At 44.5% G+C, this 15,910-nt stretch overlaps 1 protein-coding gene across 17 annotated transcripts in view; it reads left to right on the top strand.

Moving 5' to 3' along the window:
- LOC136446431 (collagen alpha-1(II) chain-like) overlaps positions 1–15,045 on the top strand; it is a 45,590-nt gene extending 30,545 nt beyond the window's left edge. For 9 of the 17 annotated variants that reach the window (XM_066444795.1, XM_066444788.1, XM_066444796.1 and 6 more), the window contains exons 23-40: positions 1,480–1,578; positions 2,150–2,257; positions 2,521–2,574; positions 3,115–3,276; positions 3,986–4,093; positions 4,635–4,958; positions 5,357–5,518; positions 6,084–6,137; positions 7,541–7,648; positions 8,240–8,293; positions 8,548–8,655; positions 8,928–8,981; positions 9,452–9,559; positions 10,951–11,079; positions 11,902–12,058; positions 12,429–12,532; positions 13,105–13,401; positions 13,823–15,045. In XM_066444795.1, the coding sequence (XP_066300892.1) occupies positions 1,480–1,578; positions 2,150–2,257; positions 2,521–2,574; positions 3,115–3,276; positions 3,986–4,093; positions 4,635–4,958; positions 5,357–5,518; positions 6,084–6,137; positions 7,541–7,648; positions 8,240–8,293; positions 8,548–8,655; positions 8,928–8,981; positions 9,452–9,559; positions 10,951–11,079; positions 11,902–12,058; positions 12,429–12,532; positions 13,105–13,401; positions 13,823–13,972 (2,340 nt within the window). In that variant the 3' untranslated portion in view covers positions 13,973–15,045. Of the gene's footprint in view, positions 1–1,317; positions 1,417–1,479; positions 1,579–2,149; positions 2,258–2,520; positions 2,575–3,114; positions 3,277–3,985; positions 4,094–4,634; positions 4,959–5,356; positions 5,519–6,083; positions 6,138–6,181; positions 6,236–7,540; positions 7,649–7,717; positions 7,826–8,239; positions 8,294–8,547; positions 8,656–8,927; positions 8,982–9,451; positions 9,560–10,950; positions 11,080–11,132; positions 11,259–11,901; positions 12,059–12,428; positions 12,533–13,104; positions 13,402–13,822 lie in introns of all 17 variants that reach the window. The other 8 variants (XM_066444793.1, XM_066444805.1, XM_066444804.1 and 5 more) reach the window with 6 other exon arrangements.
- Positions 15,046–15,910: the final 865 nt, after the last annotated feature.

Genomic DNA, 15,910 nt, shown 5'->3' with positions numbered 1-15,910 from the left:
TGCTCCGCGTTACATGCGGAAGACGCTGTGAGACGTTTTCACGAATGTACCTTCTGATTTAGTGCTACGCCAGATAGTGTGCCTAACTTACTACGCTTTGGTAATTTTGCTCTCTTCGGAAGTTGGTGATGAAGTTTGGGAAATGTAAATAAGGCTTGAAGTCTGCTATATTCTAGCTTTCTTTTGACCGGAAAATTTTGACTGTGTGCACTTCTCACGTCATGTGAGAAGGGCTATATCTAGCGCATCCAAGCTCATGTTTCCACGGGAAATAGGCTACTACGCGGCCCGACGTACATATTGAATGCGGCCCGACTTACGAAATCATTACGAAAAAACGACACCGCTTACATCAACAATACTCCGTCTACTTATTGGGAAATATATTCGCCATCTCTCTATTCATTTTCCTTTTCATAGACGGTACCAATCACATGTTAGAGCGTAACAAAACTGTGCGTTGAATAGTCCCGCCACCATCGCGGTCCAAAAAAATGGCGGGAAAACAACGTCGTCAGACGACAGCAATGTTTACGTTGTTTTTCTTTGGTCGGTTTTCTTCTCAACAAACACTTAAAGACCCAAATTTTTAGTGTTTTATGAAGTTATTTTTCTTATGTATATGATAGCTGTGTGACTTATGTATCTGCTTGGCACAGGTCGTATATTTAGGTGCCGGGCCGTCTAGCTACGCAGTGACCCTCTACATAGCGCTACCATCATTATTGTCAAAATACTACTTTTCGACAAAACAAGAAATGAATATGTACACATATGTTTTGAATGTAAATGACAATTATGTGCATGAACTTGGGTTATTTACCTTCCTTATCAGCATAGTCATTGGACACAAACACGGCGTACTTATGCAAAATAAGATCAGTAAAAAATCCGTGCGATGTTAGGGCGCGTGCGATGTACGGGCGCCCCCCGTTACCTGCTGTCATCAATGTAACTGTCATTACGTCATCAGAGGCCACGCATTTTGCTACATCTTGCGATGCATGAAGCGACATTGACAACAGACAAAAGTGCCAAATACCATCTGCAATACCCAGATGCTCTACCAAGCGACCACGACCAGAAATGTCATGGCCTAAGCATGCGCACTGCGTTTCATGCTATTCTCTATGTTGGAAAACCAACCTGACATCGCTGCATTTCATTCCAAATGCAAAGTTCCCCTCTGCAATTCCATCCACAAAACTTTCAAAGCCGTTGAATTTGAATTTGAACTTTCGCTCGATTTTCGACTAAACCGACAAAGCAATCGAAGGTGTTCTGGCCTGTTCTCTCCGCCGGTTTGACTACTACTAGGGCGAGCGCGGAGAGCCCGGCCAGCGTGGAAGCGTCGGCCCCGGTGGCGCACCCGGTCCCCGTGGATCCAGTGGTCCCGCAGGTTCTGATGGTGCAGCGGTATGTCTCTATTCCTCTATGTACTGTTAGCTAACGTAACCAACCAAACGTCGTGCATTTTAGGGAGAGAGAGGTTTCCCCGGAGAGCGTGGCTCGGTTGGCCCAGCTGGGGCACCTGGCCCACGAGGTCCCAACGGTCCCGCTGGTAGTGACGGTGCTGCGGTAGGTTACCCCGTCTCTCACCGTCCTTGCTGTATTACAGGTGGCGGACTGAAGCCTGTCTCCACCGGGAGAAGTCCTTCTTTACGGAGATATACACAGTATACTAGCACGTTCAGATATTAGACGTTTATGATACATATACTAGTATACATGCGACTTGATTCTGTCACATAAGGATATGCATATATGGAGAAATACATATTGCACGAGAATGTAAGATGAACACGGACTGAAGCCTGTCTCCACCGGGATTAGTCATTTCCGGAGATATACAGAGTATACTAGCACGTTCAGATATTAGACGTCCATGATACATATCTACACATGCATGCGATCTGATTCTGTCACATTAGCACTGAGAAATACATATTGCACATGTAAAATGAAGTGCCCATTTGTTACATTACTAAGATGTACACAGAACCCAATTAATGTTTAGATCATAACTTCGCATATTCCATTCTACCTGCAGTTGTACGTATTTAGGTACCATTGTCATATTCTGTATAGAGATCCGGTGCTCCTTATTTGTCTCCAACCCTTTCTGATGGACTTACCTTGCTGTCTGTAGGGTGCTCCCGGTGAGAAGGGTCCCCCTGGCGGAGTCGGACCCCCCGGTCTTCAGGGCATGCCTGGTGCTCAGGGATCTCCTGGTGTTGGTGGCGCTAAGGGTGACCGTGTAAGTTCTCCTTACTATGTCCTTTTCATCATTAAGAAAAATGCTAAGGAACCACCAAGAGGTGTCCAAGTTAAATCTAATGTAAAGGAAAAGGTACTGTGTACATAGACGTAGCGAGATGATCGCAGTGAGAGAAGATAAGGAGATAAAAGATTCCTTGATTGTTTCCAACAAGACGATTTGCCAGCAGTGGCCATAATCACGATGACGCTTACCACATCTCTTAATGTTCTGATGATGACGTCTTTCGTGTCTCATTCTAGGGTGATTCCGGTGGACGTGGTCCTGAGGGTGCCCCTGGCAAGGAAGGTTCACGTGTAAGTAGATCTTTCATAAATATCTGTTACAATATGCTAGCGAAACCCTGTAAATAACATGCCAGTATCTGTAGTGATAGAATATTTGCGTCATGTGCCCCGAATGCACACTAAAAGTGTTGTGGATAGGGATGATCTTAACAATGCTTCCCGCCATACGCCAGGGTCCAAGAACATTGTAAAGTAGTTGTAGATGTTGTTAATGAGGTCCTTTACATAGTAGTAGACATTAATGTGCCCCAAATGCAAACTGAATGTGTTGCGTAAATAGCGATAATCTTACCAATGCTTCTCGTCGACATACCCGGGGCCCTAAAACAATGCAAAGTGGAAGTAAGTGATGAAATATTTATTAATGTGCCCAGAATGTGCACAAACTGTTGTGTGGATAACCTTACCAATGCTTCTCGTCATACCCTGGGCCCTAAAACATTGCAAAGTAGAAGTAAGTGATGAAATATTTGTTTATGTGCCCAGAATGTACACAAACTGTTGTGTGGATAATGAAGATCTCACCGATGCTTCTCGTTCTGCCCCCAGGGTCCCCCCGGCCCTGTAGGCCCCATGGGCGCCTCAGGTGCTAACGGCGACAAGGGTGATGCTGGTGCAGCTGGTCCCATCGGTGCAACTGGATCTCGTGGTTCTCCTGGTGAGCGTGGACAGCCCGGCCCCGCCGGCCCCGCTGGCTTCCCTGGCCCGCCTGTAAGTCTTGCTCTGTTCTCTGCCTCTTCTTGATGCCCTAAGACACGATTAGCGGTGAAGAACGTGAGCTATCAAATTATGTTGGAATGTTATTTGATCTTAATAGTAGCGGTATTTCAACGTTTCTCAATACCAGCTGTCTTAAGATAGAAGACGTTGAAGATATACATAATAGTATACGTAGGTCATGGTAGATGTAGTAAGATATCACATTCTCATATCACTGTAATTGTTCTTCTGCTTTATCACCATGACCTGTACCTAGTCTGTATGAGCATGCTAAACGTACGAAAACGGTTTTACTTTGGTTAAGAATCACCGTCAAACCACTCTTTATTTTTTCTTGAAAAATTGTGTTTGCTGACGTGAAGGTTTTTATGTTGCCCCTTCTACGATCAAGAAAGAAAGGCGCTGTTTCATGAGGCCACCAAATTCTATCCAAATTTCTCCGTTAACAGACAAAAAGAACACTACTCTCCTCATAACATCACAAAACCCACACATTATAGAAAAAGTGGGATCATTCGTCTTTCACTGTCTCGGAAAAAGAAGTCAAACCCAAATAAGCTAGAATTTAGTGTTAGCATTTAGACTAGAAAAGTCAAATTCTGTATTGTTATATATTGTCTGTCCGTCCTTTCATGTTACATGTACTTGCAATTAGCATACGGGCAAGAACTTGCAATAAACTTTTAATGTTGTTCTGTAGGGTGGAGATGGCGCTCCTGGTGAGAAGGGTGAGCAAGGTGACTCTGGACCTAAGGGTGATGGCGGTGCTCCTGGTGCCCAGGGTGCTGCCGGACCCGTCGGACCTCCCGTAAGTAGAAACTTCTTTCGGGGCTTTTATTTAGGCAAGCGTAGAGGACTGACTGGAGGGTCTGCACCGAGAGTAGACAAGCCTGGCGATACCGATGCATGTCTCTAGCCGCCATGCATCAGATTTCTGTCCCCTCCCCGCGGGCGGCTATGCGGTTACAGGGCAGCAAGCCGTTACAGCTTGATTGAGTTCAGGCTAGCATCAGACTCTGATGCTCGCAAATGATTGATGGAGAGATGTGGAAAATCGACTTTTTGCTATCAAGGTAGAAACACTAGTCCACGTATAAGTGGTTCGTAGATTTCATCTGATAAGTATGACTTGATGTTTGTAACACATGCAATAATGCCATCTTTGGAACCACTTCTCAGTTGGCGCATGTTTTGATTCCACGTACATTCATACACAAGAAGATTCGGATGTGGCGTTAACGTTGATGCTGGGTTATGTTCTGCAAGTCCGGCGTATACGTAGTTTGTAATCTTTCAAACGACATTGGTTTAGGAATGACATTCCGCCATGTCTTACCTTTCCACTCCAGGGCTCCGCCGGTGTGCCTGGCAGGAAGGGTGCTCGTGGAGAGAAGGGACCGGACGGAGCCGTTGGCTTCCCCGGTGCCCCTGGCCGTGTCGGACCCCCCGGCCCATCTGGACCTTCCGGTAACGCTGGTACCCCCGGTAACCCTGGTAAGGATGGTGAGAAGGGTATCCGAGGAGAGCCTGGTAATGTTGGCCGCCCTGGTGATTCTGGTCCTCCTGGCCCACCTGGTCCCGAGGGATCCAAGGGTGACGTCGGCTCCGATGGTCCTGGCGGTCCTCCCGGATCACCTGGTCCCCAGGGTCTTGCAGGATCAAGGGGTATTGTGGTAAGTTACATCATTTCTATCATTTTATAGCTATTTTTTTTGTCATTATGAGGCTTTTTCTACCCATGGAATCAGTTAAAATGTACCAGTGTATGTAGATGACTTTTCGTACGAAACACTTTTTTAAGGGCGTGACGTTGGAATGAAAGATAATTGGTTTTCTGTAGGGTCTACCCGTGGAATCATTTAAAAAGTACCTGTCTGTCGTCATGCCTTTTCATACGAAACACTTTCCTAAGGGTGTATGTAAACAGACGAATGAAAACTAATTGGTTTTCTGTATGGTCTACCCGTGGAACATTCAAAAAGTACCTGTCTGTCGTCATGCCTTTTCATACGAAACACTTTTCTAAGGCCGTATGTAAACAGACGAATGAAAGCTAATTGGTTTTCTGTAGGGTCTGCCCGGAACTCGTGGAGAGCGTGGTTTCCCTGGCCCGCCTGGCGCTGCTGGAGAGGCTGGCAAGCCTGGCAACTCTGGACCGTCTGGAGATCGCGGCAACCCTGGACCTCCTGGTCCACAAGGCATGATGGGTCCACCTGGTGAAGGCGGTCCCGAGGTAACATATGAATGAGAGAAAATCTTCCCGTGGCCGATTTGCTAGATATTTCAGTTTTTATTGATCGTTTCGCCTATGCAAGTGTAATGATACAAGTTTCCCATTCGTTATGTTCGATGTAGAATATGCATGCAAGGACGTACTTGCATCCCATGTTTGATGTTTTCGAGAGTTATGAAAGACATCTTCATTGTCAAGCGCACATAAGATTAGTGTACAAAATTATCCTTATGTCTAAACGTTTTACGTCTTGAAGCTTTATCTTGGGATTTCGCCTAAGCGATATCATACAACTTAAGAATGGAATGCTTAAGAATATGAACGTTGTAATGATCATGGCTAGAAACATTCTTAGAATATTATGGTGAAGATTGAGACTAGAATGATGCCGTCAGATAGCCATCGTTGTCTGCACATTGCATCGATGTTTCTCAGTTTCAAAATACCGCACCGTAAAATATTAGTTGTAGAGTCTCTAATGTTCTCGATGACATAACCACCGTTGTCTGCCCGTTGCTTCGATGTTTCTCAGTTTCAGCAAACAAACGTTGTTGTACCTCCATAGGGTCCCACAGGAAACACCGGACCTCCTGGCTTACCTGGTGCTCAGGGAGAGAAGGTAACGTCTCATGTGTTCACGTGTCTGGATTTTTTCTTTTGTAGGGTCCCGCTGGTAATGATGGCGCTCCCGGCGCCGCAGGCAGACCGGGTGACAAGGTAACCACCCGCAAAACAAACAAAAAACAAAAACAACAAAACATCCATTCTGCCATCTCATCCCATGTCATGTTTATCGTATTCATTATGGCATGCTGGGGAAAGTCCAAACTGAAATTAAACCATCATTTTGATTCGGATTTTGGGTAAATCTCGGCCGATTTAAGATGCACTTCTCCATATAGTCTCCATCCTGGCACTTTCGCTCAAGGTCACTTTTCATTTTCATTCCCACCAGTAGGTGACTCCTTTTGTAATGTTAAAAAGTTCATGTTTAATGTCTTGTTGTGTATTGCCTGACTAATAGAATGCTCTAGACTAGACTTTGCAGACGGACGTGGTATTGTCAGTAAAATGACATGAATACTACTTCGACAAAAAATTCAAAACTAACATCTTTAGAGTCATGTTATCACTACCATAGTAACAGTAGAACACTACAATACACATATTAATTAGTGCTTTTATTTTAGTTGATTGTGTTAAAAGTTGATAACCAAAGCATGCTACCTTTGTTAAACGTTAACGACTAATGCATGCTACGTTTGTTACTTTTTATGTTGACGTTTAAAGCTGATCTATGTAGTGTTGTTAACGCAACGTTTGTTTCTTAAATTACGTTGTATTCAATCAATGTTGCCTTGTGTCGGTTCGTATCTCGTCTCTGCGATGATAGTTCGATGGATTCTCTAACAAGTTTTGTCCACAACTAAGTTGTTTTTCATTGGTCCGACTGCATATTGGAAGTTATTGATGCAGATAGAACGAGTGTACCACAACGACTGTTAATAGACTTTGCTGTTACGGTGTATTTGTAAACGCAATGGTAGTTCGTGTTGTCTGGTGGAGAGTGCCTTCTCTATCGTTGTTTTTAACGTTTGTGTAAATGTAGTATCGTATTGCCCGTTATGTTCCTGTCCATCGGCGTTGTGCCTATAAATCAACAATCTACTAAATACGTCTTGTAAAAAGCTACTTTCCAGAATAGGTCCAAACTGAAGATCTTAACTTTTTCTTGTTATTCTTACTTACTTAATCCTAACTAAATTCTTGCGCGTCTCCTTTGCTTGAACTCGAGTTTCTCTGCCTAAAATATCTGACTTTTCGTGAGTTCTGAATCAAATGCTGCCCGGGACACCGCTTGCCACCCAGAGCCAAAGGAGCGTTGCCATCTTACCAAGAATAGTTTCGTCCGTGTTGATTTCGGTGTTTTTGAATTTTCATTGGTCTTCCTTACCGTGATTGGATCCGCAATTTGTCTCTAAGTGTAGGTTTGCTTGTACTCACCATGTATTGAATCTGCAGGGTAACCGCGGAAACCCCGGTCCCAATGGTCCCGCTGGAATCCCCGGCCCTCTCGGCCCACCTGGACCTGCTGGTGCCGCCGGCAAACAGGGAGATCGTGGTGATACTGTAAGTCTAGTTTTCCAACCACAATTTATCCTTCTCTTGACCATTGTTTTTATCCGCATGGTACTGTAGGGGGCAAACGGTAACGCTGGCCAGCCTGGCCCGGCCGGTCTGCCCGGTGCACAAGGTCCTGTTGGCCCGGCCGGTTCACCCGGCTCGAACGGTGACCGGGGTAACTCCGTAAGTAGAAGCCAGTTGAGGTTGGTTGGCGCAACCGAAGCTCATTTCATCACCTGGCGGCAAAGAAACATCAGCGATGTCTACATGCACCTCTCCTTCCCCTAGATCTCTGTGAACAATAAAGACATACCCATGTGTCTACACTTCCTGCTGATCCATGTCAAGATTTGCCACATATGAATTAGATTTAAATTTAAAGTCAACTGTCATACTCATGACGCTAAAAGATGCAGGCTCCATTTCTCGCGGCAAAAAAATTAATTATATTTGGATAGATATATTGCTCCTCACATGAAAGAACGCAATTCCATGTTCAGCTTTTGTATGAATTTGCTGATTTGTGTGTATTTTGTTTTGAAAAAAAAAAATTTGAGTGATAAGTTCCCTGCTAATCCTCCTTTCTACCTGGTCTAGGGTCCAGCCGGTCCATCTGGTCCTACTGGTGCCATGGGTCCCCGTGGTCCATCTGTAAGTATCTCCACACCTCTCCATTCTCATAACCAATGCTTAACATGATAATATTTTATTTATGATTATATTCGGATTTCTCTTTGTTGCTTGATTCTAAAGTTGCCGTGATAATATCCGTGAAATATTATACAGTTGATGCATCCGATGGTATGTTAAAATCTTGTTCTTCTAAAGATGACATTGCCTTTCACTTACCCCATCCCGCGATGTTTCCATGTGCTTACCACAATCTATGATGTGTCTTTTCCCAGGGTCCATCTGGTGCTCCTGGTTCTAAGGGTGAGTCTGGAGAGGCAGGAGAGAGGGGTCCCAAGGGACACCGTGGTTTCGCTGGTCTGCAAGGTCTGCCCGGTCCCCCCGTGAGTAGTCATACACACTTAAGGACGTTCCTTGTCACTTGTCATAGCTTCTTCCTAAAAAGTTCAATAGAAAACTATTTGAAAGCAAATGCATGTTAATCAGGCATAAACAGGGCGTTTAGTAATGCTGACAGTTGCCTGGGGAAAGGTCCTGTAAGAGAAACGACTTCGTCTAGCAACGGACGCAAAAAAAAACGTCCAGAACAGTGCCAGAACTATGAGACTACGCTTCAGGGGATGCAACTAACCTTTCACTTTCTTGTATCTTCCAGGGCCAGCCCGGTGACCAAGGTGCAACTGGTCCATCCGGTCCCGCTGGACAGAGAGTAAGTGCCTATGACTGTGAACACACATATGAACTATGAACACACATACAACACATAGTAAACACCTAGTAAACAAGCACACAAATGGTAATTGCAGTGTGTACTTTGTTTTGAACGGAAGTATGTCGTTATTCCCTTGTGAAACATAATGAAAAATGTTATGGAACAATTAAGCTGTTCTCCAACTCAAAAAATTGGACTCGTCGATGATTTCGACTAATTCTTTATCCGCACCGATTGACTAGGAAAACGTGATTTTATGAAATGTTGTGGGAAGTATATATCGCCCCCCGTCTCGAGGAACGTTTGTGGTTATGGGTAAAGTTGCCGTTTCCCTCCTTTCAAGAATCGCTCAGGAAACGTGACTTGATGCACGTGTGACGTCAGCTATGAATGACGTCTGTATCACCCCCCGTCTCGGGTAACGTTTGTGGTTACGATATAAGTTTTCCCTTCCTTCTGTCCTGTAGGGTTCTCCTGGAGGTCGTGGTCCTTCTGGTCCACCTGGTAACGATGGTAAATCTGGTCCAGCCGGTATGATGGGTCCACGTGGTCGTCCTGGTGAGGCTGGTCCCGCGGTAAGACACTCCATCTTTGTTCATGTTATCTTACATGCAATCCCACCATCTTTACTGGCCTTGTAAATTGGACGGTGTGTACCTAGTATCTGTAACAATACATTTCTGGAGGTAGAGTCCAGAACTTAACGTCTGGTGTACATGTGCATGTACCTGGACAACATAAAAGACAAAATATATTTCTTCACTGTAAGATAATTATCATGCAAATTTGGCACTTGAAAGTTAGGAAAACTTTGAAATGTATGTTTTGATATCAGAAGGTCCAGACCTGTACATTAACTGCTATGCCTGTACCAGAATTGTTTTAGGCTCACAGCCCTATTTATAAAGCCTTACTAGAGGATGGGATCAAGTTATCATTGTTGCAAGTCTAGATGCCGATTTATCTTCGTGAATTGATATTTATGATTCTATACGCATGTAATAGTAAGCGAGTTTCTGATTGCCATTGTTTAAGCATGTTCGGATGTAGCAATTGTTGAAACGTGTTTTCGTACAACTTAAGTGTAATTTATAACTATTTCTTAAGTTTCTTTTATCTAGTGAACTTTGAAAGAACACCTTATGCTCGCATATATATATTTGTATATCGATATTTTGTTATTGTTAAACTTTTTAAGCCCCTGATCTCCTCTCCTTGCATAACATGGGAGAAATGTCCTGGACAGAGGGTACATTTAATGGGTTGTAACGGAGAGCCATGTCCTCTTTTGTTATGCGAAGCTTGGAAGGTTGTGTCTCACTAACTAACTCACGTCAATCAGTTTCAGGCTGCACGTTAAAGAACGACTACTTGTGTGCACAATTGTTTTGTATTTTACAGGCTTGACGATTAATTGCTTTCATTTTTGTTTGTTTGTCAGCGACTTTAAGGACGTTAAACTATACTAATTGTTTTACATAATGCAATGTTTTTGTACTTCATGCTTTGTTTTGTTTTTGTTACTCACTGATCTAAACTGTTTTCCTAAGTGGAGAAACAAGACTCGAAAGAAACATTCCTTTTTACTGGTAGAAACCAGTTTAGTATGGAGTCCTTCAATTCTATTGATCTCCACAAAACGTATATCCTCGATGTGAAATGAATACGGGGGAATAACACTTCCTAACTCAATGTCAAGTTGTTATGCAATTTGTCGCATCGCAGGCTAAAACATTGAGTTAGGAGACCTGTCTTGGCGCCGACAGCTAACAGCCTTTGTGATAACAACCACCTCCTAGTTCACAGACGTCCACACTAGTGGAAGCTAACCTAACTGATGGCATGGCTACAACACAACCACTCCAGCTTGTACGTACGTTCGTGTGTGTCGACGATACGTAACCTCGCAATGAGCGTCGGGCAGCCTGACAGGGATATCTTTAACACTGAGCGCCCTCTATCCTAGGGTCCAGATGGTCCACGTGGTCCCCCTGGCCCGCCCGGTCCTCCAGGTCCGCCCGCAGCTCCCCTGCAAATGCCACAAAGAAAAAGGCCCGTGACCCGTTTAAACCCGCAAACTGGACAATATCAAGAGGTATGGTGATAGACCGCGATTTCTTACTTTTGTACGTACGTAACATTTTCCAGGGTATGCCCGGCCCCCCCGGTCCTCCCGGTCCCCCCGGACCCGCAGGCGATCCTGGTGGTTTCCCCGCCTCTGCATTCATGGGCCAACCTGCCAAGGGCCCAGATCCACAAAGAGGCTATTACAGAGTAGGTCTCCCCTTCGCTACTAAAGGATAAGGAACTTTACTTTCTAACAGCTTTCTGCTGTATTGGATAAGTAATGAACATATATTTTGTCGTACACCAGTGGTAAGTGGCATGTGATTATATTTCCATTTGCTTAAGCCCTAACATTTTCCTCGACAAGTCACCTAACACCTTAGTTTTGGAAATGGATTTCTGTAAGTATTTTCACTCCATTTCCCTTAAGATGCCCAGCTTTCCCGTACCCTTCTTCTTGAGGTTAGATCCGTGCATGTAAAACAGCCATAAGAGGGATCCAAATTCGTAGACAGCGCAGGAAGCTAGCAGCCCTGCCGAGGGAGTGGGGGCCACATGCTCGTCACGGCAGAGATGCCGCTCTTTGTTGATTTGAATAGTGGAATTTATAGTACCAATGCGTTTGGGAATAGATTGTATTACATGCTTAAAGAAGTAGCTCGCTTTTGCCGGTATGTTTATACGCTTCGTAATGTAGAATATAGATGATTTTACAATGCAGCAGTTAAAAGTGTATCAATGTTATCAAAAGCTACGAGTAAGCATTGTTAGTATTATATGGCCTACAGCAATGGTATGATCAGTTCTAATGAGTATCTTCCAAAACCACCACCCCCCTCCCATCTCTTAGGATGCCCCTGCAGACGACACCAAGGACAAGAAGGTCACCGACGTTCTGGACGCCATCACCGCACAGATCGACGCTCTCAAGAAGCCAACTGGCACCAGAAAGAACCCTGCCAGGACCTGCCGCGACCTTCGTCTATGCCACCCAACTTGGCCATCTGGTGAGAAAAACATGCATTGTGCATAGTGTAGAGCTATGACATGAGACCCAGAGTGGAACTCAGGGGTGAGACCGCGGATCCATCCGCTCAGGGCAGGCAGGACCCAACAACTTACATCTGTTCTTACACAACTAATTTTTGTAAAGTGAACAACTTGTGACCGAATTGGGAACGTTTAGTACCTACATGATATTTATACATACAGTACATACATTCTTTTGGCCCAAAATGTTCAAGGAAAAGAAGGCTTTTTCAAGGGTTTTAAGTTGCCACTATGATCGTATTCCTGTTTGAGTCCCCCACTGTGCAACACAACTGTGACGTGTGCACTCTCTTCTGTATCTGACAAGTGTTCTCCACTTCCCTGCAGGTAACTACTGGATCGATCCTAACCAGGGCTGCACTGTTGATGCCATCGAGGTGTTCTGCGACATGAAGACAGAGGAGACCTGTGTCTACGCCAAGCCATCCAAGGTGAGAGCAAATGAACATTGCTCAACAAATACTAGTAGTGTTTTTTTTCGTTGTTGTTGTTGTTGTTTTAAAAGTGGCTGAGTGGTTATGCTAGCGGACACAAGATTAAGAGGTGACGCGTTAGATTCATGGCTAGACGTTGTGTCCTCGGCCTCGGTTAAAGCACTTGACACGACTTTCCTCAATCCACCTAGGTGCAAAATGGGTACCTAGTTTCGGTTGGGGAGGTAAAATAACACTGTGCCCTGGACTCAGTGGATTAGCAGCCCACGGCCCTTATTGCTTCAAATAGGCCACGGAACTACTTTTTAAAAATTTTAAACGACGTAAACTTCTTGTATATTCGTCATCTAGATTGATCGTCGGGATGTTGCTACTTTTTCCATTGTATAAAACATAAGCTTGGGATCGTTCGTGTCGAGTCAACGGTGTAACCGGTGTGCTTAGTACCTATGTATGTGCTCAGTCACGATAATAGCGTCAAAATCACAGCATTCACAGGCTACCATGTGTATATTGTAATCGCGTCTCTTGTTTGGTGACAATTCCGTTTCTTCTCCTATCGCTCCCAGGTACCGAGGGGATCTTGGATCAATGGCCCGAGCAAGCACTACTGGTTCGGCGACAGCATGAAGGGCGGCTACAACTTCGAGTACACCGCCGACGAGATCCAACTGCAGTTCCTCAGGTTGTCCAGCGTTGGTGCTCGCCAGAACATCACCTACCAGTGCAAGAACTCGGTAGCGTACTTCAACGCCAGGAGCAGCAACTACAAGTGGGCTCTCAAGCTCATGGGCAACAGCGAGTGGGAACTTTCGGCCGAGGGATCCAGGAAATACCAGTACGATGTAAAGCAAGACGGTTGCGCGGTAAGTAATCACAGCATATGTATACTTGGTCTTTCATTGAAGAAATTATATTCCTTTTTGTTTTTTCGTAGACAAGGTAAAGCTCTTTCCAACAAGACCTCGGTCTGTCTTCTTATACTTCTCAAGTTGAAATGAACTGAAGCTTAAGTCATTTGACCTGAACCGTAGTGTCTACGGGTCTAAGGCGCCCGGCAGCCTGTATCTGCCCCCGTCTCGGTTGAGGGATGGTTAATGTGCTCTAATGTATAAAGCCTCTTTAACTCCTTCGAAAGTAATTCTCCTCATTGTCCAATATCTTAACTTCACACAAACTTTTATGTTGGACTCTCCTATGGTTTTACAGAGGAGATAGTGATTTGTGGACGTTAAACATGATGTTAACACATAAAACTGACCCTCTCTTCACGTGTCTATTTTACAGACCGCCAAACCAGGACAATGGGCAGAGACAGTCTTCGAATACAAAACAAAGAAGACAACGCGGCTGCCATTCACCGACTTTGCACCTTACGACATCGGCAGACCAGACCAAGAATTCGGCGTGGAAATTGGCCCGGTCTGCTTCAAGTAGAGAACTCACCAACATCTTTATTTTTAACTGTTCTATTTTTGTATCGGAGCGCTTTTCTCATTTTTGGGTATTCTATCGGATCGCCAAGTTAGTGATTTCTAAAGTTGTGGGAGGATTAATCTTAAGACACTCTGGAGCAGTCTTAACATTGGCGTAGATTTGTTTGTACAGTTAGGATATAGAGGAGTGCCATGAAGTCGCTCTTGACCTAGGAAATAAATTTGCCAGGAAAGGGTTCACTAAGAAAGTCAAAACTTGGAAAGAAGCGAGTTGGTGCTATCTAGTGCAGTGAAAAGCAGGGAGAAAGTCTATTTCATAGTTCAAGGGCACTTTTGTACATAAAGAGTCTTATTGAAGACTGTTTTTGTAGTGTGATTTTACGGCTAACGCTGCAATAGCGTGCACGATATGTAACCAGTGGTCACGGGTGCGATGCGATGAAGCTTAAAGGAAATCACAAAGGTACCACCAAGAAAGATTCCAGTCATCTGTTGCTCCTTGTAGGAGTCTTCGCACCAAACCCGTGACGCTGCGTGGAAGACAAAATTCAGGGTCCAAAAATAATCGGTGCTAACATTCCCAACACAATGGTGCTTTGACTCCTTACCTCAAATATCGGGGAATAAAAAAACCTGAGCTTCACCCCCTTTAGTTCGCGATGAAAATAAACATAAATGAAAGGGCCTCCATACGATACCCAAAACTGCACGTAGAAGTCCGGGACGATATGGGCTTGTTTGGGAACTGCTTTTTTTGCGTTTGTCCTTTTGTTTTTTTGGGGTACGATAGACATAGTTTTTTCATAGGAATAGGTCCAATATTACATTTCGGTACCGATGCAATATTGGGCTTAGTAGTGTAGTAGGTGCTGTAGGGTTATGTGTAATGAGTGTACTGATTTTAAGTGTTCTTTTTTTGAAATCCATAGAACGTCTGTAATGAGGACCCTTTCCTAGATTATGTTTAAGACATATCCATGATTGTAATTATACTTGAGATATTTTGTGAAGCCCAGGACTTTCTACATGCAGCCCGTGAGGAAGGAAAAATAAAGCCTTTTGCAAGAAGTTGCACTCTTTGGCTCCCGTGGCATTTCTAGCGAATAGTGTAGCCTCAAGCGAAACACAGCACAGACGTAAGGGAGAGTGAGTGAGTGAGTGAGTGAGTGAGTGAGTGAGTGAGTGAGTGAGTGAGCGAGCGAGCGAGCGAGCTCAAGCGAAACTCAAGTACAGGAGCGACTGAAGCGGAGTGAGTAAGTGAATGAATGAGTGTAGGTTCTTAGGACATTGGGACGCAGAGAGGAGAAATCACCCATATCTATTGCCAAGCCTTTTTCCATACACGTACTAAAATTCCCTGGTCAACGCATGGTTCGAACAAATTATGTAAACGTTAGCGTTTGATCAAACCGAAAATGGAAACCTATATCTCGCACCTCGGCACTTTGGAACACATCTATCTAAATGAGAAAAATGTAAAAATTAAGAGTCTTTAAAAATTGTCGCTTGAGTAACATAGTTGTAATAGAGTCGTAAAGGACGCATATCTGGAAATCTGAAGTGAAAGAGTAAGTTAAAAATCAGCAGTAAAAGTAACCAAGTGAAAGTTCTCAATTAGTTACCTGCGTTGTATAATCCGAAACCGTTGAATTCCAGTCTGGTCACAAATCATAGGCGGGTTTAGAAGTTAGGCCTGGATTTAATCCCCAAGTAGATGTTTGGGGGCCTAGGCGGAGATGGTTACATCTGTCAGATTACCCCGCGTTCTGGGACTGCCTCCGGATCCAATCGCGTCCAGCCACAAAGATGATGTGTGAAGATGACAAGACCGAGTGGATCACTGTAGCCTGATTTCAATCAAGCCTCCTGTAACCGCTCGCCGCCTAGGAGGAGGGGGACAGCCCGTGGGGAGGGGACAGAAACCCCCGGACAGCTGGAG

Source organism: Branchiostoma lanceolatum, chromosome 12, assembly GCF_035083965.1.
Source record: "Branchiostoma lanceolatum isolate klBraLanc5 chromosome 12, klBraLanc5.hap2, whole genome shotgun sequence".
Lineage (NCBI taxonomy): Eukaryota > Metazoa > Chordata > Leptocardii > Amphioxiformes > Branchiostomatidae > Branchiostoma > Branchiostoma lanceolatum.
This window is presented reverse-complemented; position numbering and strand designations above follow the sequence as displayed.